The 24,949-nt window shown below is 36.8% G+C and overlaps 1 protein-coding gene across 4 annotated transcripts in view; it reads right to left on the bottom strand.

The window, feature by feature from the left end:
• Nucleotides 1-23,712, bottom strand: part of LOC123547600 (uncharacterized) — a 34,994-nt gene extending 11,282 nt beyond the window's left edge. Inside the window, exons 1-7 of one of the 4 annotated variants that reach the window (XM_053551884.1) lie at nucleotides 23,408-23,712; nucleotides 23,057-23,117; nucleotides 6,387-7,475; nucleotides 4,963-5,058; nucleotides 4,277-4,378; nucleotides 1,055-1,189; nucleotides 63-85 (exon numbers count right to left, since the gene is read on the bottom strand). In XM_053551884.1, coding sequence (XP_053407859.1) covers nucleotides 63-85; nucleotides 1,055-1,189; nucleotides 4,277-4,378; nucleotides 4,963-5,058; nucleotides 6,387-7,343 — 1,313 coding nt within the window. In that variant the 5' untranslated portion in view covers nucleotides 7,344-7,475; nucleotides 23,057-23,117; nucleotides 23,408-23,712. The other 3 variants (XM_045334832.2, XM_045334833.2, XM_053551885.1) reach the window with 3 other exon arrangements.
• Nucleotides 23,713-24,949: the final 1,237 nt, after the last annotated feature.

Genomic DNA, 24,949 nt, shown 5'->3' with positions numbered 1-24,949 from the left:
CACCTCTTGACAAAACACTGTTTTTTATATTACATATCATTTAAATGTCTTACTGTACTTACAGGTCTTTAGCATTCACATATTCCTGAAAACAAATAAAAGTAGGCGTATATACATGTTGTTTTTTCTACACAATTACTTAATGTTTGCTATGGCTGTATATGAAGTGTCATTCGTCTATTTCTGGGATTAGAAGCAAAACTTTCACAACGTTTGGTTGGTAATTGGGAAACGATATGAAAATTCAAATCATAAACTTTTTGTTCCTAACTGACCATTAGCATACATGTAATCCTTTTAGAGAGTCAAAGGCGATGGCCTGATTTCAGACTTTCCAAATGGTGAAGCAATCTTTCGCAGTTGTGCAGTTACAATTTGGTGGATCTTTAAGTGAACATTAATACATAATATTAATTACTCTGACTCTTAAGCAGAACTTTTACTAGTATGCAATTATGACTAGTGATAGCTGGTATTATGTCCAATACTCTACATCTTAACCACCATGAAGAAAGCTACAATTTCTACTTTCGATTTTCAAACCGTTAATTTTCGAGAAATATTCTCAAAATTGAAAAAGCAAATTTTTTTTCAAGTATTTTAAATGAAAATTTTCAGAAGATGCGCTGTATATATGAAGATTTTTAATATAAAAGATATGCTTTCTTCTTTCAGCAGTTCTAAATACGTTATTGGATAAATATGTTACCTTTAAGGTGAAAGAGAAAAGGCAGATGCCATGTGTTATATGCATTATTCCTATCACTGTATGGCTCTGCTCGAGTGAAAACTATAGTTCAATCAGAATTTCTCATATTGGCGATTATGCTTTTCAAGATCGGGATAATCGTGAAACAATAAACAAATCAAGAAATTCACAGTTCAGCATTTTAGGTTCACCTGTGTTCACTCGAGTGAGAAATTTTAATAGATGAAACAATGCTGTCTGTTTTAAGTAATGCTGGAAGACCACCTAGGTCTTACTTTATGTATTACAAAAAAAATTTCAATTTTCTAAATATCATTTGTGATTTCAATCACGTTTATAACTTACCTCTATAAAATATGCATCGTCCCTCGACTGCACAAGTTCTGTCACTGTAGTAGTAAGCCTAGCATCTTCAAGTTCCAGAGCTCTTACACTGGTTTGTAATGTGTTCACCACGTTATCTACCCTTTCAGCAACATCCTGCTCATAATAAAGACAAAGCAACAGAATAAGGAGTGTTGGTGTTTATAGTTCTAACATTAATCATGTTTGTTTTGTTCTGGTTGGAATTTAGGTCGCACCGACACACTTATAGGCCATATGGCAACTTTCTAGCTTTTGATGGTGAAGGAAGACCCCAGGTACCCATCCGGGAATTATTTTAGCCACGAACAGGCACCTTAGAAGAATCTCCAACGATCCGGAAGCAGCCAGCTAAATGACTTCCTCACACGAAAGAATTCCATCCCTAAGTGAGGTTTAGAACCAACAGCAGTGAGGATCAAGTGAACTTTACTACTTAATATACTTGTCTAAGCCAGACTGTAGACTGCCAATCTACTGTGGTACTCTATTTGAATGTCATATATATAGGTGGCTATCTGGCATCTATTATCATTATTATCATTTTATTGAACTATCGACTTATTTATATCTTAATATTTTACTGAAAGAATTTAACTACAATGCAAAAACGTGAAAATACGTGAAAATTGTCAACAAGAGATCACAGAGTGATCTTGGCGCCCACCAATGTGCCATTTTGGAGTGTTCCAAATTTCAAGACTTACTGACTAGCTCAAGGTCAAATTTCATTTCCGTACACAACACTGTGCATGTGGTCCAAATTCGAAAGCTGTAGCTTGAGAAATGTGAAAGTAGGTCACTAGATCAATCTTAAGGTCAAAGTTTAATTTGGTACACAAAACTATGCAAGTGGTCCAAATTTGAAGGCTTAGCTTGAGAAATGTGTAAGTAGGTCACTAGGTCAAAATCAAGGATCAAATTTCACTTCAGAACACAAATCTATGCATGTGGTCCAAATCTGAAGCCTGTACCTTCAAAAATGTGAAAGTAGGTCACTAGGTCAATGTCAAGGTCAAAGTTTGTTTCGGTACACAATCCTATGCATGTGGTCTAAATTTGAAGCCTGTAGCTACAGAAATGTGAAAGTAGGTCACTAGGTCAATCTTAAGGTCAAAGTTCATTTCGGTACACAAAACTATGCATGTGGTCCGAATTTGAAGGCTGTAGCTTGAGAAATGTGAAAGTAGGTCACTAGGTCAAAATCAAGGTCAAATTTTATTTCAGAATATAGAACTATGCATGTGGTCCAAATTTGAAGCTTGTACATTCAAAAATGTGAAAGTAGGTCACTAGGTCAATGTAAAGGTCAAAGTTTGTTTCGGTACATAAAACCATGTATGTGGTTCAAATTTGAAGGCTGTAGCTTGAGAAATGAGAAAGTAGGTCACTGGGTCAAAATCAAGGTCAAATTTCATTTCGGAACACAAAACTATGCATGTGGCCCAAATTTGAAGACTGTACCTTCAAAAATGTGAAAGTAGGTCACTAGGTCAAAATCAATGTCAAATTTCATTTTGAAACACGGAACTATGCATATGGTCCAAATTTGATACCTGTACCTTCAAAAATGTGAAAGTAGGTCACTAGGTCAAAATCAAGGTCAAAGTTTTTTCAAGTGCACAAAACTATGCATGTGGTCCAAATTTGAAGGCTGTAGCTACAGAAATGTGAAAGTAGGTCACTAGGTCAAAATCAAGGTCAACTCATGTCAAGGTTCATCTTGCCACTCAAAAATATACATGTCCAAATTTGAATGTTGTAGTTATTGACAAGATGATTTTAAAAGCTTTTCCCTATATAAGTCTATATGAACCATGTGACCCCCGGGGCGGGGCCATATTTGACCCTAGGGGGATAATTCGAACAAACTTGGTAGAGAACCACTAGATGATGCTACATTACAAGTATCAAAGCCCTAGGCTTTGTGGTTTGGACAAGAAGATTTTCAAAGTTTTTCCCTATATAAGTCTATGTAAACCATATGACCCCCAGGGTGGGGCCATATTTGACCCTAGGGGTATAATTTGAACAATCTTAGTTGAAGACCACTAGATGATGTCACATACAAAATATCAAAGCCCTAGGCCCTGTAGTTTTGGACAAGAGGTTTTTCAAAGTTTTTCCCTATACAAGTCTATATAAACCATGTGACCCCCAGGGCGGGGCCATATTTGACCCCAGAGAAATAATTTGAATCATCTTGGTAGAGGACCACTAGATAATGCTTCATACCAAATATCAAAGCCCTAGGCTCTGTGGTTTTGGACAAGAAGGTTTTCAAAGTTTTTCCCTATATAAATCTATGTAAATTATAGAAATAAACAAAGGGCCATAACTCACTCATAAATTGTTGAACCAGTCTGATTTTCAGGGGGACACAACTAGGGTACCAATACATCATTCTGACAAAGTTTGGTCAAAATCCCCCCAGTAGTTTCTGAGGAGATGCGATAACGAGAAATTGTTAACGGACGGACGGACGGACGGACGGAATGACGGACGGACGGACCACGGACGCAGAGTGATTTTAATAGCCCACCATCTGATGATGGTGGGCTAAAAATCGACTTTTGTCTTCACTGTGTAAACATCTTTTACAGTTGAAACTCGATACCTTGTATTCGCTTATCTCAAAATTCCGGTTTTCCCAAACACATTTTCATTTTTAATCAAGAGCCATTAATCGACATAAATACTTGACAGAGTTAAGTACTCTTGCCTGCCTACAGGTAGAGATTGTTCTAACAGATAAGAGTATAAACTTTCAAAACCACACGTCAAAAAGGTTTTGACTTAAAATGGACTTTTACGTACCCTGAACCAGAATCCAAGTAAAATGGGCCATAATTCACTCAAAATCCTTGACAGAGTTATGCACTCTTGCCAAAAGATAAAGACTGTTATAATCAACAAGTGATAGAAGTTTCAAAAGGAAATTTCAAATAGTGTACATAAAATATGAACTGGTACGAGATTTTAAGTTAAAAGGGGCCATAATTCAGTCAAAATCCTTGACAAAGTAAGCACTCTTGCCTAAAGGTTAGACATGGTGAAGGTACACAAGTGTTGAAAGTTTTAAAGCTATATGACAAACTGAGATTACTGGTAAGAAAAACTTAACCAAGGTGTGACACCGACACCATGGTGAGTAGGAAAGCTCTCTTTATTCTTCGAATAGTCGAGGTAAAAATTAGTATGAACCTTATCCAACTGTTGCAACATCTTGGCTTCTTTCTGTATCAGTAGATCATGGAAAGATACAAACTCCTGTCTTATCTGTTCCCTCCGTAGCATTCCTGCGAACTGTAAAGCATCACTTTAGCCGCATCATAAGAAAACAAACATAGTGCGTTTGCGACCAGCATGGATCCAGACCAGCCTGCTCATCCGTGCAGTCTGGTCAGGATCCATGCTGTTTGCTTTCAAAGCCTGTTGCAATTAGAGAAACTATTAAGAAACTGCATGGATCCTGACTAGACTGCGTGGATGCGCAGGCTTGTCTGGATCCATGCTGGTCGCAAATGCACTATGTTGGTTTTTTCATGGTGCGGCTCATCTGTCTTAAGTAATGTATAATTTCAAACAAGTAGAGACACGATAGTCCTAGTAGAACATTGTCAACTCAAAAGTGCTAAACTTACTGCCCACACAATTGATATGCAATTCAGATTAAAAATTTTAACACTTTTTCTAAAGCTAACTTTTTTGGAGCTGTTTAAAAAAAACAAGCCCATAGCCACCATAACATCTGTTAGAAGTTATATTTCCCTCCCCTTGTCAAAAATTGTCAAATGGTCATAACCCCGTTATGGCATTCTCTCAGAAAGTTGTCTCTTTCCTACAGCATGGAAATCATAATTCTTTTGACAGAACAGCTTAAATCTAACCTGTATATTATCTATTTGATCTTGTACATTCTCCTTATACTTTTCTAAAAATCCTAATTTAGCTGTGGCCTTTTCTAATTCTTCAACCAATAATTCCTGAAACACAAATAAAACAAATTTCTTTCAATGAGATGGCAAGTAAATCAAATATTATATTGATGCCTTAGTGACATTTAGTCTGTACGTGCTTTATTTGCAGTGCCGAGAAGGTTATATACATGTATAACCATTGCATGATTACACTATAATGTGTCGTTTAATAAATAATCTATGAGCCGCACCATAAGAAAACCAACATAGTGCGTTTGTGACCAGCAGGGATCCAGACCAGCCTGTGCTGATGCGCAGGCTGGTCTGGATACATGCTAGTTGCAAACGCACTATGTTGGTTTTCTCATGGTGCGGCTCAATTATCTCATCTAGATCTAGTGATTCGTCATTGAATAAAACCACTGTTTAGAGTTCAGATGTGAAAAATTATATAACACTATGTATCTGACCGACAAACAAGAAAAGAATCTGTTAAAGATATATTATTTGCTTCTTACAGGAATTGATTGTTTATTATCTACATCCCTGATGACATCAACAAAATATTTGCTTGTCTTGTGTGGTTTTCTTTTCTAACACACAACTATGAAGGTTATACCTGTGGCGTACATGTACTAACAGTGACTTTGTTATGTATAATAACACAGTTTCCGTCTTCTTTGTTTCATAGAAAAAATGTATATTAGATCTTGTAAAAACATCATATGTCATTTGACCTGGCGTGCAAATGACCGATATCTGGCACACTTGCAGCGATAATGTTTGAACAAGACCGATTCAAGCTTATAAAGTGAAGAAATATTGAACAACAAGACCAGTTCAAGTCTTATAAGTGAATAAATTGAAGAAATTGTGAACAAAGCTTATAGAGTGAAGGAAGCCTGAACAACAAGACCAAGACAAGCTTGTAAAGTGAGGAAAGCTGGAACACCAATACTGATTCAATGTTATTAAGTGAAGAAAGAATTAAAAGCTTATAAAGTGTGACAATTTGTGTAACCAGACACAGATAAAAGCTAATATAAAGCAAGGAAGGTCCGAATACTAATTTTAATATACAACCTCATAATGTGATTAAGGTTTAACAATAAGACTTACTGTGAAATCATTAATATTCGTGGGGGACTAATTTTCATGGATTTTGTGGTTGAGTTAATCCACGAAATTTAATCCAAACGAACAAGTAAAATTCCCGTTCATTTTATGTTCAAAAGTTGATATCCAAGAATTCATATCCCCATGAAATTGCCGTTTTGACCAAAACCACAAAATTTCATGCCCACGAAATTTAATGATTTAACAGTATACAAGCTTGTAAAAAGTAAGGTATGTTTGGACAACATGATCGATCATTACATGTTAATGATACTAACCTTTTCTTTTTCAATATCTGCTGCACTAATTCTTCCATTGAAATGGAGTCTGCATCTAGTTTTAACACATTCAGTACATCTGTTCAGCTCACAGAAATAGCAAAACAGCTGTGCAACAAGACCATGATCTCTACATCTGTTATGGTGCTCTACTCTGGCCCCTGATTGTACTGGAATGACTTTGTGAGACTTGTATGGTCCTATGGCTGGATGAACTCTGTCAAGGCAGCTCTTGCAGTAAAAGAATGTGCAAAACTTGCACATGAAGTCTGAACTACTTTTACAAAAGTCACAAGAGTCAGCATATACATCAGATGCTTTTTCAAATGACATATTGGATGAATGTTCTGACCCAGGTGTGAGTTCTCCTTTCATAGCTGCAGCACCTGATTCTGTGGTACATGATTTGGCTTGCATTAACATTCTTTCATTTTCACGACCATCTGCTAATTCATTGTTCTCCGTATTACTATTATTGCTTAGTTCATTTTCTGAAGCATAAGTCGCATCCCTGATGTAGCTTTCTCCTTCACAAATTTCTCTACACATACCTTTACCCTCAAAACTGAAGCTATTATTTTCATTACTATGTGGAATGATACAATCATCAGTTCCATTACTTTCTTTATCAGTACTCAATTTAGTGTTGTTATTTGTATCTTTGTCCTGTGTCCGATTTTTATCTCTTGTATCTGTACTCCTATTCTCTTGCCCTGTTTGTTCCCCATTCTCTACATTTTCGTTTTTGCTCTCATTAACACTGGAACCTTCTGAATTTCTACAAGCTTCATTTCCATTTCCTGAAGATTCTGTTGCATGTTCCTCTCTCTCCTTTGTCTCATCAATAATCTCTACATTACCCTTCAGTCTGGTAATATCTTCGTTCTTTCTGATACATGATGACAACACCTCACTTTTTGTCTCATCTAATATTTCAATATTTCCTTTACACTGCATTTCAAATTGGTACAGTCTATGCAAAGAGCAGCATTTATTACGTAAGTCTCTTTTATAGGCTTTTAACTTAATTGTCAGATCTGTCAAAATTTGTGTACACTTTCAATCAGTAAAATAGAATATGTTGTGGCACTGAAATACAAATAATAATAATTGGATTATTAAATGCAATAATTCCAATGGTTATCTAAAATGCGAAAGAAAACAAGTAAATTCAGTCAACCGCAGGACAGATTAAAGTTTATATCTTTAAGCAAGTTTTTTTCAAAACGGATACCTTCACTAAAATGTCTCTTTCTTTTTTAAATCTCATGGGTTACAGTGGCACTGACGCCAGCAAACCAAAATGTAACTGTCTCCGTGCAAGTTACCACAGTTTAGGGTAAAGTTTTAAATGAAATCAATAACCATATTTTAAATAGAAACACTGTCCTACACCTTGACAGAAGGTAACCTAAGTCAGACCAAATTGAGCTTTAGTTACTGAGCGGAAACCATTTTCAGTATCAAGGTCACTGTTACCTTGACCTTTGCTCTACTGACCATCAAAACAATAGAGATCATCTACCACCAACAGGCAGCTATCCTATGAGGTTTCACGGGTACAGGTAAAAGCAGTCTTTAGACGGATTTGATAAACAAGAGGGTCATGATGACCCTGGATCGCTCACCAGAGTTATATGAGCTACATGTTTCAAATGTCAAACTGATGATTTTTAGAAAAATTTTGGAAGATTTTCCGATGTACAATCAAGTAACCCCTGGGGCAGGGCCAATTTTACCCCGAGGGTCATGATTTGAACAATGTTTGTAGAAGTCTGCTAGGCAATGTTACATATCAAATATCTAAGATCTAGGCCTTCTGGTTTATTTTTAACAAATTTATAAATATTTCCCTATGTACAATCAAGTAACCCCTGGGGCTGTGTCAATTTGACCCTGGGGGGTCAAGATTGAACAACTTTTGTAGAGGTCCACTAGGCAATACTACAGGTCAAATATCTAAGCTCTAGGCTTTCTGTTTTTTTTTAGAAAATTTTGAAGATTTTTCTATGTACAATCAAGTAACCCCATGAGGCGGGGTAAATTTGACCCTGGGGGTCATGATTTGAACAAATTTTGTAGAAGTCTACTAGGCAATGCCACATGTCAAATATCTAAGAACTAGGCCTTCTGGTTTATTTTTAGACAATTTTTGAAGATTTTCCTATGTAAAATCAAGTGGCCCCTGGGGCAGGGTCAATTTTGAAACCGGGGGTCATGATTTGAACAAGTTTTGTAGAGGTCCACTAGGCAATGCTACAGGTCAAATATCTAAGCTCTAGGACTTCTGGTTTATTTCTAGAAAATTTTTGAAGATTTTCCTATGTAAAATCAAGTGACCCCTGGGGCGGGGTCAATTTTGACCCCGGGGGTCATGATTTGAACAAATTTTGTAGAGGTCTACTAGGCAATGCTACAGATCAAATATCTGAGCTCTAGGCCTTCTGGTTTATTTTAAGAAAATTTTGAAGATTTTTCTATGTACAATCAAGAAACCCCATGGGGCGGGGTCAATTTGACCATGGGGGTCATGATTTGGACAAATTTTGTAGAAGTCTACTAGGCAATGCTACAAGTCAAATATCTAAGATCTAGGCATTCTGGTTTATTTTTAGAAAATTTTTGAAGATTTTCCTATGTAAAATCAAGTGACCCCTGGGGCGGGGTCAATTTTGACCCCGGGGTCATGATTTGAATAAATTTTGTAGAGGTCCACTAGGCAATGCTACAAGTGAAATATCTAAACTCTAGGCCTTCATGTTTATTTTTAGAAATTTTTTGAAGATTTTCCTATGTAAAATCAAGTGACCCCTGGGGTGGGTCAATTTTGACCCCGGGGTCATGATTTGAACAATTTTAGTAGAGGTCCATTAGGCAATGCTACATGTCAAATATCTAAGCTCTAGGGCTTCTGTTTTTAGAGAAGAAGATTTTTTAAGATTTTCCTATGTAAAATCAAGTGACCCCTGGGGCGGGGTCATGATTTGAACAAACTTGGTAGAGGTCTACTAGGCAATGCTTCACACCAAATATCTAAGCTCTAGGCTTCTGGTTTTTGAGAGGAAGATTTTTAAAGTTTTCCCTTTCGGTTGCCATGGCAACCAGAGTTCAGTATGGAATTCAATTTTTTGAACAATTTATAAAGAGGACCATCCATGGAACATCTCTGTGAAGTTTCATCAAAATTGGCTTGGTGGTTTAGGAGGAGATGTTGTTTAAAGGAAAGTGTAGAAGGATGGACGGATGTTCCTACAGATGGACCTTTATTGGGTATTTCTTTTGTTAAAAAGTACCCAATATGCTACAAAAAGTACCCAATAAATACTACGGAATGAATAGAATTTACCGTTACCTATTGTCCTCTTTACCCAACAAATGTTCATTCGTGGGCTCGGACGACAGACGGACGGACGCCGGACGGTGAGCAATCACAGTAGCTCACCCCAAGCACTTTGTGCTCAGGTGAGCTAAAAATGACTTCAAACAATTTTTCATAATTGGCGTCTACGAAAAAAACAAAAACAATCTTTATATTTTCTCTAAAAGAAATGCTTCTTCTTAGTACAATAAATATTTTAATGAAGGACGGACGGAAGGACGTCGGACCATGGACGCATAGTGATTTGAATAGCCCACCATCTGATGATGGTGGGCTAGTTTTACAATATGGCCCAAAATCTTGCCAGAGTGTGAGTGGAGTTCGAATGTCATATTCATAAATCCCACTCAATCTTAACCCTGAGTAATTACGGTTTCGTTGTACAAAATGGATAAAGTGGATTACAACGGTTCATATGACAATAACATCAAAGGTATGCAGAAGTGCTAATCATTATTTTTGTAGTCTCAAGTTATCATCTTATTACTTGTCTTTATGTTTGTACCTCAACCCGTCCATTTGTTTTATAATATGTCCTTCCATCCGTCCGTCAGTCTACTTATCTGTATTAGTAGAATGAAATTCATACTTAAAAATACATCTGGTTTTTTTCTCGCTAAAATTAAAATTTATTATTACAACTGAATTATATCCATGCCATTAATTGTTGGTGTTTTCCGAAAGCCAGAAAAATTCAATTATTACAAATATATCATTTATAAAATAAATGTTTCCGATGTCATTTTAAAAACAAGAGGGCCATAATGGCCCTATATCACTCACCTGTTATTATTGCACTTAAGGACAAGAAGTTGAAGAAATTTAACCAAAAAGAAAAAAAATCTTACAAGGTACAGATATGTCAAAATACACCTAAAAATTGGAGGTACCATCCTTGTTATACCACAGAAAAGTGGTCTCGGTTTTCCCCTACAGCCAATAATAAAAAAGTTACTAAATAAGCTATTTATAGCAACATAAAAGGGAAGTAATAAAAAAAAAATATTGTAAGTGAACAAAAGAAGGATCTGCCAAATAAAAACAAGAGTACTGCAATGCAACGCAAATGCAGAGCAATATACACACAAAACAAAGTCATATGACCTTTGACCCCTAAGTATGACCTTGACCTTGAAGTGAGCCATCCGAAACATGCGCTCTGCATGTCGTTTCGATGAGGTGAACATTTGTGTCAGCTTTCTTTGAAATCCTTCAAGGGGTTCAAGAGCGGAAGGGAAATTGCTAACCAACAGACAGACTGTAAGACAGACGGACACCGAGGCGATAACATAATACGTCCCTTCGGGCGTATAAAAAGGAATCAAGATCTTATGGTGATACAAGTTGTGTGCAAGTTTGATTAAAATCAAATCATAACTGAAGCTGCTATTGTGCAGACAAGGTCAAAATAGCTAATTCTGGCCCTATCAAGGGCCATAACGCTGGAACCCATAATGGAATCTAGCAAGTTCAAGAAAGGAACCAAGATCTTCAAGTTTGGTTAAAATAAAATCATAAATGAAACCACTATCATGCAGACAAGAAACTGTTGACGCACGCACGCACTGACGACGGACGAAGCGTGATCTCAAAAGCTAACCTTGTCACTGTGTGACAGGTGAGCTAAAAAAAAGAATTAATAACTAGAAAATGCTTTTGTAAAAAAGTGCATGTCTCCCCCAATGCAAAGTCCTATAGGCAAGAAGTTAATAGGGGTCAGGAGCGAAAGTCAAAGAGACACTGATGGTTGGCTGCAATAGGGATCATCTACTTGGCATGTCCAGCCATCCAGCTAAATTTCAACACTCTTGGCCTAGTGGTTCTCAAGTCACTGTTCAGGCTCCTGTGACCTTGACCTTTAATCAAGTGACCTCAAAATAAGTAGGGGTCATCTACTCTGCATGTCCAATCATCCTATTAAGTTTCAACATTGTAGGTCAAGTGGTTCTCAAGTTATTTCCAAAAAAATGATTTTACATGAACGGGCCACTGTGACCTTGACCTTTAATAGACTGACCCCAAAATCAATAGGGGTCATCTACTCTGCATGTTCAATCATCCTATGAAGTTTCAACATTCTGGGTCAAGTGGTTCTCAAGTTATTGATATGAACTGGTTATCAATGTTCAGGCCTCTGTGACCTTGACCTTTAACGGAGTGACCCCAAAAACATTAGGGGTCATTTACTCCGCATGAACAATCATCCTATGAAGTTTCAACATTCTGGCTCAAGAGGTTCTCAAGTTACTGATTGGAAATGGTTTTCCATGTTCAGGCCCCTGTGGCCTTGACCTTTAACAGAGTCACCCTAAAATCGTTAGGGGTCATCTACTCTGCATGACCAATCATCCTATGAAGTTTCATCATTCTGGGTCAAGTGGTTCTCAAGTTACTGACCAGAAATGGTTTTCAATGTTCAGGCCCCTGTGACCTTGACCTTTCACAGAATGACCCCAAAATTGTTAGGGGTCATCTACTCTGCATGAGCAATCATCCTATTAAGTTTCAACATTCTGGGTCAAGTGGTTCTCAAGTAACTGACCGGAAATGGTTTTCAATGTTCAGGCCCCTGTGACCTTGACCTTTAATGGAGTGACCCCAAAATCAATAGGGGTCATCTACTTTGCATGTACAATCATCCTATGAAGTTTCAACATTCTGGGTTAAGTGATTCTCTAGTTATTGAGCGGAAATGATTTTCCATGTTCAGGCCCCTGTGACCTTGACCTTTGATGGAGTGACCCCAAAATCAATAGGGGTCATCTACTCTTCATTATCAATCATCCTATGAAGTTTCAACATTCTGGGTCAAGTGGTTCTCTAGTTATTGATCGGAAATGATTTTCCATGTTCAGGCCCCTGTGACCTTGACCTTTGATGGAGTGACCCCAAAATCAATAGGGGTCATCTACTCTTCATTATCAATCATCCTATGAAGTTTCAACATTCTGGGTCAAGTGGTTCTCTAGTTATTGATCGGAAATGGTTTTCAATGTTCAGGCCCCTGTGACCTTGACCTTTGACGGAGTGATCCCAAAATCAATAGGGGTCATCTACTCTTCATGACCAATCATCCTATGAAGTTTCAACATTCTGGGTCAAGTGGTTCTCTAGTTATTGATCGGAAATGGTTTTCAATGTTCAGGCCCCTGTGACCTTGACCTTTGACAGAGTGACCCCAAAATCAATAGGGGTCGTCTACTACAGCAGCCATACAACCCTATGAAGTTTGAAGGTTCTAGGTCAAATGGTTCTCCAGTTATTGCTCGGAAATGAAGTGTGACGGACGGACGGACGGACGGAAGGACGGACAGGGCAAAAACAATATGTCTCCTGGGGGAGACATAAATATACAGTGCTTCAGGGTATAGCGGATTTTAAGGTACAGAGGATAGGTTGATAAATTTTGCATTTAGACTTTAATTATTGTATACAATTTCATATCATTCTGCAGCAGGGTTCAAATTTAGACAAGCATACAAGCTAAATGCTAGTGGAATTTTAAAATAGCTAGTGGGTTTGAAATGTACTAGCTAATTTCAGCTAGTCAATAATATGACAAGCAAACGTCTTCAGAGCTTTAATAAAGATTAATTGTTTTGAAGGTACACATTTTTCTTCATGAAAGGAACGTTATCATTTATGTTTATGATATTTTATTGTTCAACAATAGAAAACATTTTTGTTTGTGACTAGCTACTAACAGAGATCAGTCAGTAAGTTTTGGTCAGTAAAATATTAATAGAGTAATTAAATATTATTAACTTTAGCCGGTAGCTTTTCATTTTAGCTAGTGATCAAAAAGGGCACTAGCTAATTTCAGCTAGTACAAACTATTGTTAAATTTGACCCCTGTGCAGACAGACATTCTGACATACATTTTAAAGTTTGCTTGTTGTGTTATTTTTCATATGTCATCAAATGAAAATCGAAGCTATCTGTTACTGACTAAATCAGTGTGTATGTAAAAAAACATCAGTGAATGAAAACTATTTGATAGAAATTTAACAAGAGGGCCAAGATGACCCTAGGTCGCTCACCTGAGAAACACACCATAACAGTGTAAACATGTTTGACCCAGTGGTTTAATGGAAACAAATATTCTGACCAGTTTTCAGTAAGATTGGAATAAAAATGTGGTCTCTTAAGTGTAAACAAGTGTATTTTCTTCAATCTGACCTAGTGACCTAGTTTTTGAGCCAAGATGACCTACATTTGAACTTGACCTAGATTTGACCAAGGCAATCATTCTAACCAAATTTCATCAAACTCAATTGATCAAGAGGGCCATAATGGTCCTATATTGCTCAACTGTTATTATTATATAAGGACAAAAAGGTCAAAGAATCATAATCAAGATCAACAACAAAGGGAAGAAATTTAACCAAAAAGAAAAAAAAACTTACAAGGTAGAGATGTGTCAAAATACACCTAAAAATTGGAGGTACCATCCATGATGTACCACAGAAAAGTTGTCTCGGTTTTTCCTTACGGCCAGTAATAAAAAAAGTTACTAAATAAGCTATTTAAAATAAAAGGGAAGTAACTAAAAAAAATAATTGTAAGTGAACAAAAGAAGGATCTGTCAAATAAAAAACAAGAGCACTGCCATGCAACGCAAATGCAGAGCAATATACACACAAAACAAAGTCATGTGACCTTTGACCCCTAAGTGTGACCTTGACCTTGAAGTGAGCCATCCAAAACATGCGCTCTGCACGTCGTTTCGATGAGGTGAACACTTGTGTCAGGTTTCTTTGAAATCCTTCATGGGGTTCAAGAGTTACAGAGCGGAAGGGAAATTGCCAAACAACAGACAGACAGACAGATGGACACCGAGGCGATAACATAATATGTCCCTTCGGGCGTATAAAAAGGAATTGAGATCTTATGGTATTACTTACAAGTTGTATACAAGTTTGGTTAAAATCAAATCATAAATGAAACTGCTATTGTGCAGACAAGGTCAAAATAGCTAATTCCGGCCCTTTCAGGGGCCATAACTCTTGAACCCATTATGGGATCTAGCCGGTTCAACAAAGGAACCGAGATCTTTTGGTGACACAAGTTGTGCGCAAGTTTGATTAAATTCAAATAAATGAAGCTACTATTGTGCGGACAAAGTCAAATTAGCTAATTCTAGCCCTTTCAGGAGCCATAACTCTGGAACCCATAATGGAATCTGGCCAGTTCAAAAAAGGAACCCAAATCTTATGGTGATACAAGTTGTGTGCAAGTTTGGTAAAAATCAAATCATAAACAAGAGCTCGTCGAACACGAAATGCCCCCCAATGATGCATTCGGTAATTGCACAAGGAACAGAAATTATATGCTCACTGTAAACAAAAGTTCTACCATTCTGGTTTAATCTGACCTTGACCTTTAACCTATTAACCTAACAAGAGATTACAGAGTGATCTTGGCACCATCCACTGCGCCATTTTTGAATGTTCCAACTTTCAAGACTAGCTCAAGGTCAAAATCAATGTCTAATTTCATTTCGGTACAAAACAATGTGGATGTGGTCCAAATTTGAAAGCTGTGGCTTGAGAAATGTGAAAGCAGGTCAGTAGATCAATTTCAATGTCAAAGTTCATTTCAGTAGACAGAACTATGCATGTGCTTCAAATCTGAAGGTTGTAGCCTGAGAAATGTGAAAGTAGGTAATAGGTAAAAATCAATGTCAAATTTCAATTCAGAACACAAAAATATGCATGCGGTCCAAATTTGAAGCCTGTAGCTTCAGAAATGTGAAAGTAGGTCAATATACCAATCTCAAGATCAACGTTCATTTCGGTACACAAAACTATGCATGTGGTTCAAATTTGAAGGCTGTAGCTTGAGAAATGTGAAAATAGGTCACTAGGTCAAAATCAAGGTCAAATTTTATTTCGGAACACACAACTATGCAAGTGGTCCAAATTTGAAGCCTGTACCTTCAGAAATGTGAAAGTAGGTCACTAGGTCAATCTCAAGATTAAAGTTCATTTCAGTACACAAAACTATGCTTGTGGTTCAAATTTGAAGGCTGTAGCTTGAGAAATATGAAAGTAGGTCACTAGGTCAAAATCAAGGTCAAATTTTAGTTTGGAACAAAAAACTATGCATGTGGTCCAAATTTGAAGCCTTCACTTTCAAAAATGTGAAAGTAGGTCACTAGCTCAATAACAAGGTCAAAGTTTTTTTCGGTACACAAAAATTTGCATGTGGTCCAAATTTGAAAGCTGTAGCTGCAGAAATGTGAAAGTAGGTCACTAGGTCAAGATCAAGGTCAACTCATGTCAAGGTTCATCTTGCCACTCAAAAATATACATGTGGTCCAAATTTGCATGATGTAAGTTATGGACATGAAGGTTCTAAGTTTTTCCCTATATAAGTCTATATGAACCATATGACCCCTGGGGCGGGGCCATATTTGACCCTAGAGGGATAGTTTGAACAAACTTGGTAGAGAACCACTAAATGATGCTACATTACAAAATATCAAAGCCATAGTCTTTGTGGTTTGGACAAGAAGATTTTCAAAGTTTTTCCCTATATAAGTCTATGTCAACCATGTGACCCCCAGGGCGGAGCCATATTTGACCCTAGGGGAATAATTTGAACAATCTTAGTAGAGGACCACTAGATGATGTCATATACTAAATATCAAAGCCCTAGGCCCTGTGGTTTTGGACAAGAGGTTTTTCGAAGTTTTTTCTATTTGAGTCTCTATGGGTGTGTGGGGTGGGGCCATATTTGACCCCAGGGAAATAATCTGAACAGTCTTGGTAGAGGACCACTAGATTTTGCTACATACCAAATATCAAAGCCCTAGGCCCTATGGTTTTGGACAAGAAGATCAGAAACCGTTTTAACTATTCCTGGCCAATGTGACCTTGACCTTTGACATAATGACCTCAAAATCAATAGGGGTCATCTGCTGGTCATGGCCAACCTAACTATCAATTTTCCTGATACTAGGCCCAAGCGTTCTAGAGTTATTGCCTGGAAACCACTTTACTGTTCCTGGTCACTGTGACCTTGACCTTTGACATACTGACCTCAAAATCAATAGCGGTCATCTGCTGGTCATGGCCAACCTAACTATCAATTTTCCTGACACTAAGCCCAAGCGTTCTAGAGTAATTGCCTGGAAACCATTTTACTGTTCCTGGTCACTGTGACCTTGACCTTTGACATGCTGACCTCAAAATCAATAGGGGTCATCTGCTGGTCATGATCAAACTCCCCATCAACTTTCGTGATCCTAGGCCTAAGCGTTCTTGAGTTATCATCTGGACACCGTTTTACTGTTCAGGGTCACTGTGACCTTGACTTTTAACATACTGACCTCAAAATCATTAGGGGTCATTTGCTGGTCATTATTAACCTCCCTATCAACTTTCATAATCCTAGGCCCAAGTGTTCTTGAGTTATCATCCGAAAACCGTTTTACTATTCAGGGTCACTGTGACCTTGACCTCTGACATACAGACCTTAAAATCAATAGGGGTCATCTGCTGGTGATGACCAACCTCCCTATTAACTGTCATGATCCTAGGCCCAAGTGTTCTTGAGTTATCATCCGGAAACGGATTGGTCTACATTCCGACCGACCGACTGACAGACCGACCGACCGACAGACAGACAGACAGACCGACCGACCGACCGACCGACTGACCTACCGATCAACATCTGCAAAACAATATACCCCTCCTTCTTGGAAGGGGGGCATAAAAAAGCTGCTATTGTGCAGACAAGGTCAAAATAGCTAATTTTGGCCTTTTCAGGGACCATCACTCTGGTACCCATAAAGGGATCTGGCCAGTTCAAGAAAGGAACCAAGATCTTATGGTGATACAAGTTGTGTGCAAGTTTGGTTAAAATAAATTCATAAATGAAACCACTATCGTGCAGACAAGAAACTGTTGACGGACGCACGCAAGGACTGGTGACAGAAGACAGACGAAGGGTGATCACAAAAGCTCACCTTGTCATTATGTGACAGGTGAGCTAAAAATACAGCCTCTATCGCATACAGAACGTTTTTTTTTTATTTGTCCTATCGACCTAGTTTTTGACCCCAGATGACCCATATTCAAACTTGACCTTAATTTCATCAAAGCAATCATTCTGACCAAATTTCATGAAGATCAATTGAAAAATACTGTCTCTATTGCATACACAAGGTTTTTCTTTGATCTGACCTAGTGACCTAGTTTTTGACCCCAGATGACCCATATTCAAACCTGGCCTAGATTTCACCAAGGTAATCATTCTGAGCAACATTCATGAAGATCAATTGAAAAATACAGCCTCTATCGCATACACAAGGTTTTTCTTTGATCTGACCTAGTGACCTAGTTACCTTGTTTTTGATCCCAGATGACCCATTTTCAAACTTGGCCTAGATTTCATCAAGGTAATCATTCTGACAAAATTTCATGAAGATCAATTGAAAAACACAGCCTGTATCACATACACAAGCTAAATGACAGACAGACGACAGACGCCGGACGCCAGACATCGAGCAATCACAAAAAATCACCTGAGCATTGCTCAGAAAAGCTAAAAAGCTGAATGTTTTTGAAAAAAGGATACATTATTATTCTGATTTATAGTAAAAAAAGTCTTGAGAAGTTCTTTTAGATATGGACTTTAAAGTAATAATGGAAAAATGACCAAAGCTATCTTGTACACCCTAAATCAACGCATATGTAAACAATGACATGGAGAGAATAAACACATGCATTTCTATTAGAAGCTGAATGTTTTGAAAAGAATAGCTGTTTTCAGTCTGATATACAGAAAAAAACTACTGAATTTCATTTCTTTACACTGGAATGTAGGAAAAATTAGTTAGCTATTCGCTATACCCTAAAGCACTGTAGCCTTTCTTTATGACATTAGATTTGAGGAAATGTTTATATGTCAGCATGAATTAACCGATATCTACTTTACTACTTAACTTCAAAGCAAATAATGAAACAGACTGAATGAAAGACAGATATTAACTAGAGCTATCACTAAAGGTGATGAATGTACCCCCCGCATGCACTGACACAGTACATTGCAATTTGACGCACACAAGATTGCGTAATTATGTGGACTGTATGTATATAGACTGTATGTTTACAGTATAGTAACAAAAAACAAAGTCTCATAACTATGCAGAATATTTATCTAAAAGAATGTAACATGCACCATGCACAACTAGGGTTGGTACTGATCACTTGTGTGAAGTTTCATTAAATTGTGTGTAAGGGTTTGGTAGATTAGGCACGCACAAGATTGCATATGCAGACTGTATGTACATAGTATGTTAACAAGAAACAAAGTCCCATAACTCTGCAATTTTTGTCGCTGAAAGAACCTAACATGCCCCATGCACAACTACTGTTGTTACTGATCACTTGTGTGAAGTTTCATTAAACTGTGTCAAGGGGATGAGGAGAAATAGTGCACAAGATAGTGTCTATGTATATAGTATAGTAACAAAAAAAACAAAGTCCCATAACTCTGCAAATTTTTTTTCTAAAAGAACCTAACATGCCCCATGCACAACTACTGTTGTTACTGATCACTTGTGTGAAGTTTCATTAAATTGTGTCAAGGGGATGAGGAGAGATGGTGCACACAAGATTGTGTCTATGTATATAGTATAGTAACAAAAAAAACAAAGTCCCATAACTCTGCAAATTTTTTTTCTAAAAGAACCTAACATGCCCCATGCACAACTACTGTTGTTACTGATCACTTGTGTGAAGTTTCATTAAATTGTGTCAAGGGGATGAGGAGAGATGGTGCGCACAAGATTGTGTCTATGTATATAGTATAGTAACAAAAACACAAAGTCCCATAACTCTGCAAATTATTTTTCTAAAAGAACCTAACATGACCCATGCACAACTACTGTTGTTACTGATCACTTGTGTGAAGTTTCATTAAATTGTGTCAAGGGGATGAGGAGAGATGGTGCGCACAAGATTGTGTCTATGTATATAGTATAGTAACAAAAAAAACAAAGTCCCATAACTCTGCAGATTTTTTTCTAAAAGACCCTAACATGCCCCATGCACAACTACTGTTGGTACTGATCACTTGTGTGAAGTTTCATTAAATTGTGTCAAGGGGATGAGGAGAGATGGTGCGCACAAGATTGTGTCTATGTATATAGTATAGTAACAAAAAAACAAAGTCCCATAACTCTGCAGATTTTTTTCTAAAAGAACCTAACATGCTCCATGCACAACTACTGTTGGTACTGATCACTTGTGTGAAGTTTCATTAAATTGTGTCAAGGGGATGAGGAGAGATGGTGCGCACAAGATTGTGTCTATGTATATAGTATAGTAACAAAAACACAAAGTCCCATAACTCTGCAAATTATTTTTCTAAAAGAACCTGACATGACCCATGCACAACTACTGTTGGTACTGATCACTTGTGTGAAGTTTCATTAAATTGTGTCAAGGGGATGAGGAGAGATGGTGCGCACAAGTTTGTGTCTATGTATATAGTATAGTAACAAAAAAACAAAGTCCCATAACTTTGCAGATTTTTTTCTAAAAAAACCTAACATGCCCCATGCACAACTACTGTTGGTACTGATCACTTGTGTGAAGTTTCATTAAATTCTGTCAAGGGGATAAGGAGAGATTGTGCGCACAAGATTGCGTCTACGGACAGACGGCCAGACGGCCAGACAGACAACCTGAAACAAGTATACCCCCACTTACAACTTTGTTGTCGGGGGAGGGGGGGGTACAATAAACTATGATAATGTGGCAGTTTGGCACTGTTTATATTCCAATACAGGTAAATCAACAAGGAAGTAGAGTTATTAATCTAACATTTGCTAAAATAAAGTGAAAGACTAATAGCTTGTGAAATGTAAACATTTGTCGGTCTGACGTGTATGGCATGCCAATTGTCCAATAATTACGTATACCCAGGTTAACTGTCGAAAATCTAGGATAAACGATCGATAAACTAGGTTTTTCTAACCTATGTTTACGGACGTGAACATGGGTTCACAAGCCTGAACCATAGTTTACGAACGTGAACCTATGTTTACGACAAAAAATCATAGTTTTGTTCAAGAAAATTAGTTTATCGAACGTAAACCTATGCTCACGCTCATATACCAAAGTTTCGAAATTGATAGATGATTTGATAATTCTAGTATATCAATCATAAACCATGGTTTATATTCAATAAACTAGGTTTCTCGATTGAACAATGAATTTCGGTTGTTATCTCATGTATACGAGCGTGAACTGGGGTTCACAGGCGTGAACCGGGGTTCACAAGCGTGAACCATAGTTTACAAACGTGAACCTATGTTTATGACCGTAAATTTGGGTTTACAAATTTTTATGTGAACCTACTTTTATGAGCGTGAACTATAGTTATCCTATGTTTTCGCTCGAAAGAATATGTTAACATGCTTTTCCATTCGAAAAACCTAGTTTAATCCTAGTTTTTCGACTGTGATCCTGGGTTCACATAATTATTGGACAAGTGCCATATATGTCACGCCTGTAAACTACAGTTCATGGCTGTAATCCAATGTTCACACCCGAAATTCATAGTTGATTTTATAATCCTAATATATTGACTGTAAACCTTGGTTTACATTTGAAACTAGGTTTCTCGATTGAACTATGAATTTTGGTCGTTATACTATGTTTATGGTCGTTATCCTATGTTTACGCTCATGAACCCTGGTTCATGCTTGTAAACCATAGTTTACAAACGCGAGCCTATGTTTACAACTGTGAACATGGATTTATAAGCATGAGCCTATGTTTATGAGTGTAAACTATGTTTTACGGCGTGTAATCCTTCGCTCAAAAATACTGGTTAGTATTCGAAAAACCTGGATTTATGTTCGAAAAACCTTGTTTAACGATCATTAATCCTAGTTTTTATTGGACAATTGGCATGCCATAGACAAATGTTTCTGGGAGTGACTGATGACCCTTGTTTGGCTAGGTTTTGTAGATGTATATTTAATTTTCTACATCTATTTTTAATCGTTTGAGTAAATTTACTTTCTATTTATTTGTTGATTTTTTGCATTTTCGTTGTCCTCAACAAAATGTATGAAAAAAGAGCATGATATATTTTTCCATAATACCTTACACAAATATATACTTTTGCTTTAAGTACATAAAGGACACTGTTATTTTACCTTGAAATGAATTAAATAAAATATTGTGATTTTATCATCTAAACTTGCATTGTAATATATTTGAGAAACACCCAAGTGTCCCTTAGGACCTCCCTCAACTTTCACTCACTCTCAGGAGATTACTCCACTGTCACTCATCTTTAAGAATAAAATTCGAATCTTTCCACCGTAAGGCAATTTATTTGAGTGCACTCAATGAATGGAGTTGGAGTATTGTCTATGAATATAGCCCGATGTCTTATATTGTTCTAAATTTCCTGAAAATTTATTCAGTTCTCTTTGAAATTTATAAGTTTTAAAGTTATTGTGAAAAGGCTACTGGTAGCATTAGAAAAGTTGTTAAGTGTATATTTGTTTATTTTTCCTGTGAAATATAATGACTTATATAGCCAGTGGGTTTCCTTAATATAAAACACTGCCTGGTTCTGAGTATAACTGTGCGTTATTGTAGTCAAATGAAAAACATGATCAGCTCCCTGTTAACCATATGATGCGGAAAGAGCAACTAGATCTACTTATGACTGTTTCCTGATACTTATTAAATAATTATGTTAGAGAAGATGTACAACAAATAAGATTTGAAGGTGAACAAAAGTTTGTCATCTCTTAAATTTCGACCTTACTAGATTCTAAATAGATAATCTACACCCCGAAATCCAAGTATTCCCAAAATGCCAGCAGCACTCTCTGACCTCCAATTGTCTAATGTGTGTCCTTTTATGTGAAATATTGATCTTGTTTCAGATTTGACCTTTTGTGGATATTTTGTTTGGCCTGAAGAAGCATAAATTATTGTATAAAAAGTCAAGAGAAAAGCCACCATTTCTATTAATTTGTTGTACAGATGTCTTGAGTGGTGCTTCCGCACCCCCTCCCCCACAACCCCAACCCTGCTGTAGGACAGGATCACACCCTTCCCCAGAGTAATATCCAAACAGATCGCGCTACACCCCTGCTTGTAGAATACAATTATGTGCGTATACTATATATAAACAAATGTTAATTTCTGTCTCGTGTGTCTATGCTAATGGCAAATATACACCAGGAAGTACCTAATTTAATTTTAATTATAAACACTGAAAATAAAAGAAAATTAGATCTAGATCTACTTACTATATTGCTTTCTCAATTTTTGCCTTTTGTGAATTTCCTAAAACTACACATCACATGCCAACTAAAAAAGAAAAAAGTAGAAGTATTTCCTTTTGGAAGTGTCTAGTCCTCCGGTGAATAAGCAGTGTTCTGGTATAATTTTACCTGTTATATATTTATGATATCAATACTTGTTTGCAAACATAAATTTGATTGAATACATACCAAAGTGTATTTTTAATCCTCTCGAGAAATTTACTGCATTTTCTGCCGAAAAAAACGGAAGTAATCCTTTTTTATTGTTAAGTGTTTTGAATATACATCTACTGAATCTATATGTAAATGTGAAATGATGCCTATAAACAGAAGTACCTGTTGCTCTCGAGTCGTTTACACCAAACCTTTCGTAAAATTGTACTGTCCTCCACTCCTATTTATTAACCTTTAATGGCTTTATTTTCGGAAAATGACAAGCTGACAAGAGTACACGTTTTAAAGTTCAATAGTTCAATAGGCTTATTATTGACAGTTTTTACAGTTCACTATATTTTCTAATTCAGCTTTAACAGTCAAGTCCGATAAACTTGGATGCCAGAACTAAAAGAAGCCTTATAAAATTTATGTCTGTAAATTGAATGTCTTACGACATATTCCTTTATTCTACTTTCGTTTTGATAAATTACAAATGGAGTCAATGGAAAAAGGAAAGTAACTCAGTATTTACGAATTGTCATTGGCTGTTCCAAGACTTCGTTAAATTGACTACAACTGACCAAAATATAACGAAATATTTACGCAAATTCAGTTAAGCCATGTAGGACTGGATAATTTTGGGGTTTAAAACAGAAGTTCGTCGATATTAAGAAATGATATGTACCAGAACCATGTTTTATTATATTTAATATACGAGAGTCCGAGACTGGAGTGTAGCACGAGATAATTGTTCTTCGCCGCGAATGACCGATTCAGGGTACGGTTTCTATAATGTATTATTTCTCATATGTCTTTTATGTATAAATAAGTAAATGAAACAGGGAAGCACTATTTCATAGCTCATGTACGGCGCCAAATTAAGGGTCGCCATGCATGATATAAAAGTAACCGTATTATAATTATGGAGTACGTCGACATCTAGTGAGTAATTCTGCACGCCTAATACGTGTGTTATTAAAAGTGTTCTTGCAATAATATCGTTGTGTTATATCATTTTTGTTATGAATATACCTTATATAAATAGTAATTCAGATATGAAGACACTCATGAATGTCAACGTGTAATGTGTGCTACTGGTGTTTTCAGATCGTTTGATGGATTTAAAATATATAAGGTAACGCGTACACTGGGATAACCGATTCAGAGTGTGCTCCTACGTATTTTGTTTCTAATATGTCATTCAACTGTATACAAATAAATGAAAAAGTGAGGCACTATTACCAAGAACGAATTAGCGCACCAGTATGACAGTTCAGACACTTCTCGTTCTGGTAGGGGCGCCAACACACTTGGTGAAGAATTTGTCGTTCTGGCATGTGAATAAAACGGTGAAGATAGTATAATTTTGCAATGAAATAGCATATACTTACCAATTATTTAGCCGGTCAATAGTCAAAACTATTGCTCAAGTCCGAATAACGAGCGTGAAGTTGGCCTCAGAATTATTTGATCCTGCAGTTGGCACTCCTTGCCACATAGGAGCAAAAACCAAAATTCAAGCATTTTATAAGTTTTTATTTTATGGTTTTCTTATTTTATCCGTCATGGCTAAATGAACTTAAATCCGATTGGTATCGTTGTTATGTTTTATATAACTTCACTGATCATGGATTTGTGTTACCAACTTTATTCGAAATATGTACATATTTGAACAATATAATAACAGAAAGATAAAACCGTACTGAGTTAGATTAGAAAAGT

Source organism: Mercenaria mercenaria, chromosome 9 (genome assembly GCF_021730395.1).
Source record: "Mercenaria mercenaria strain notata chromosome 9, MADL_Memer_1, whole genome shotgun sequence".
NCBI classification, from domain to species: domain Eukaryota; kingdom Metazoa; phylum Mollusca; class Bivalvia; order Venerida; family Veneridae; genus Mercenaria; species Mercenaria mercenaria.
The sequence above is the reverse complement of the archived record's forward strand: the minus strand, read 5'-3'. Positions and strand labels throughout refer to the sequence as shown.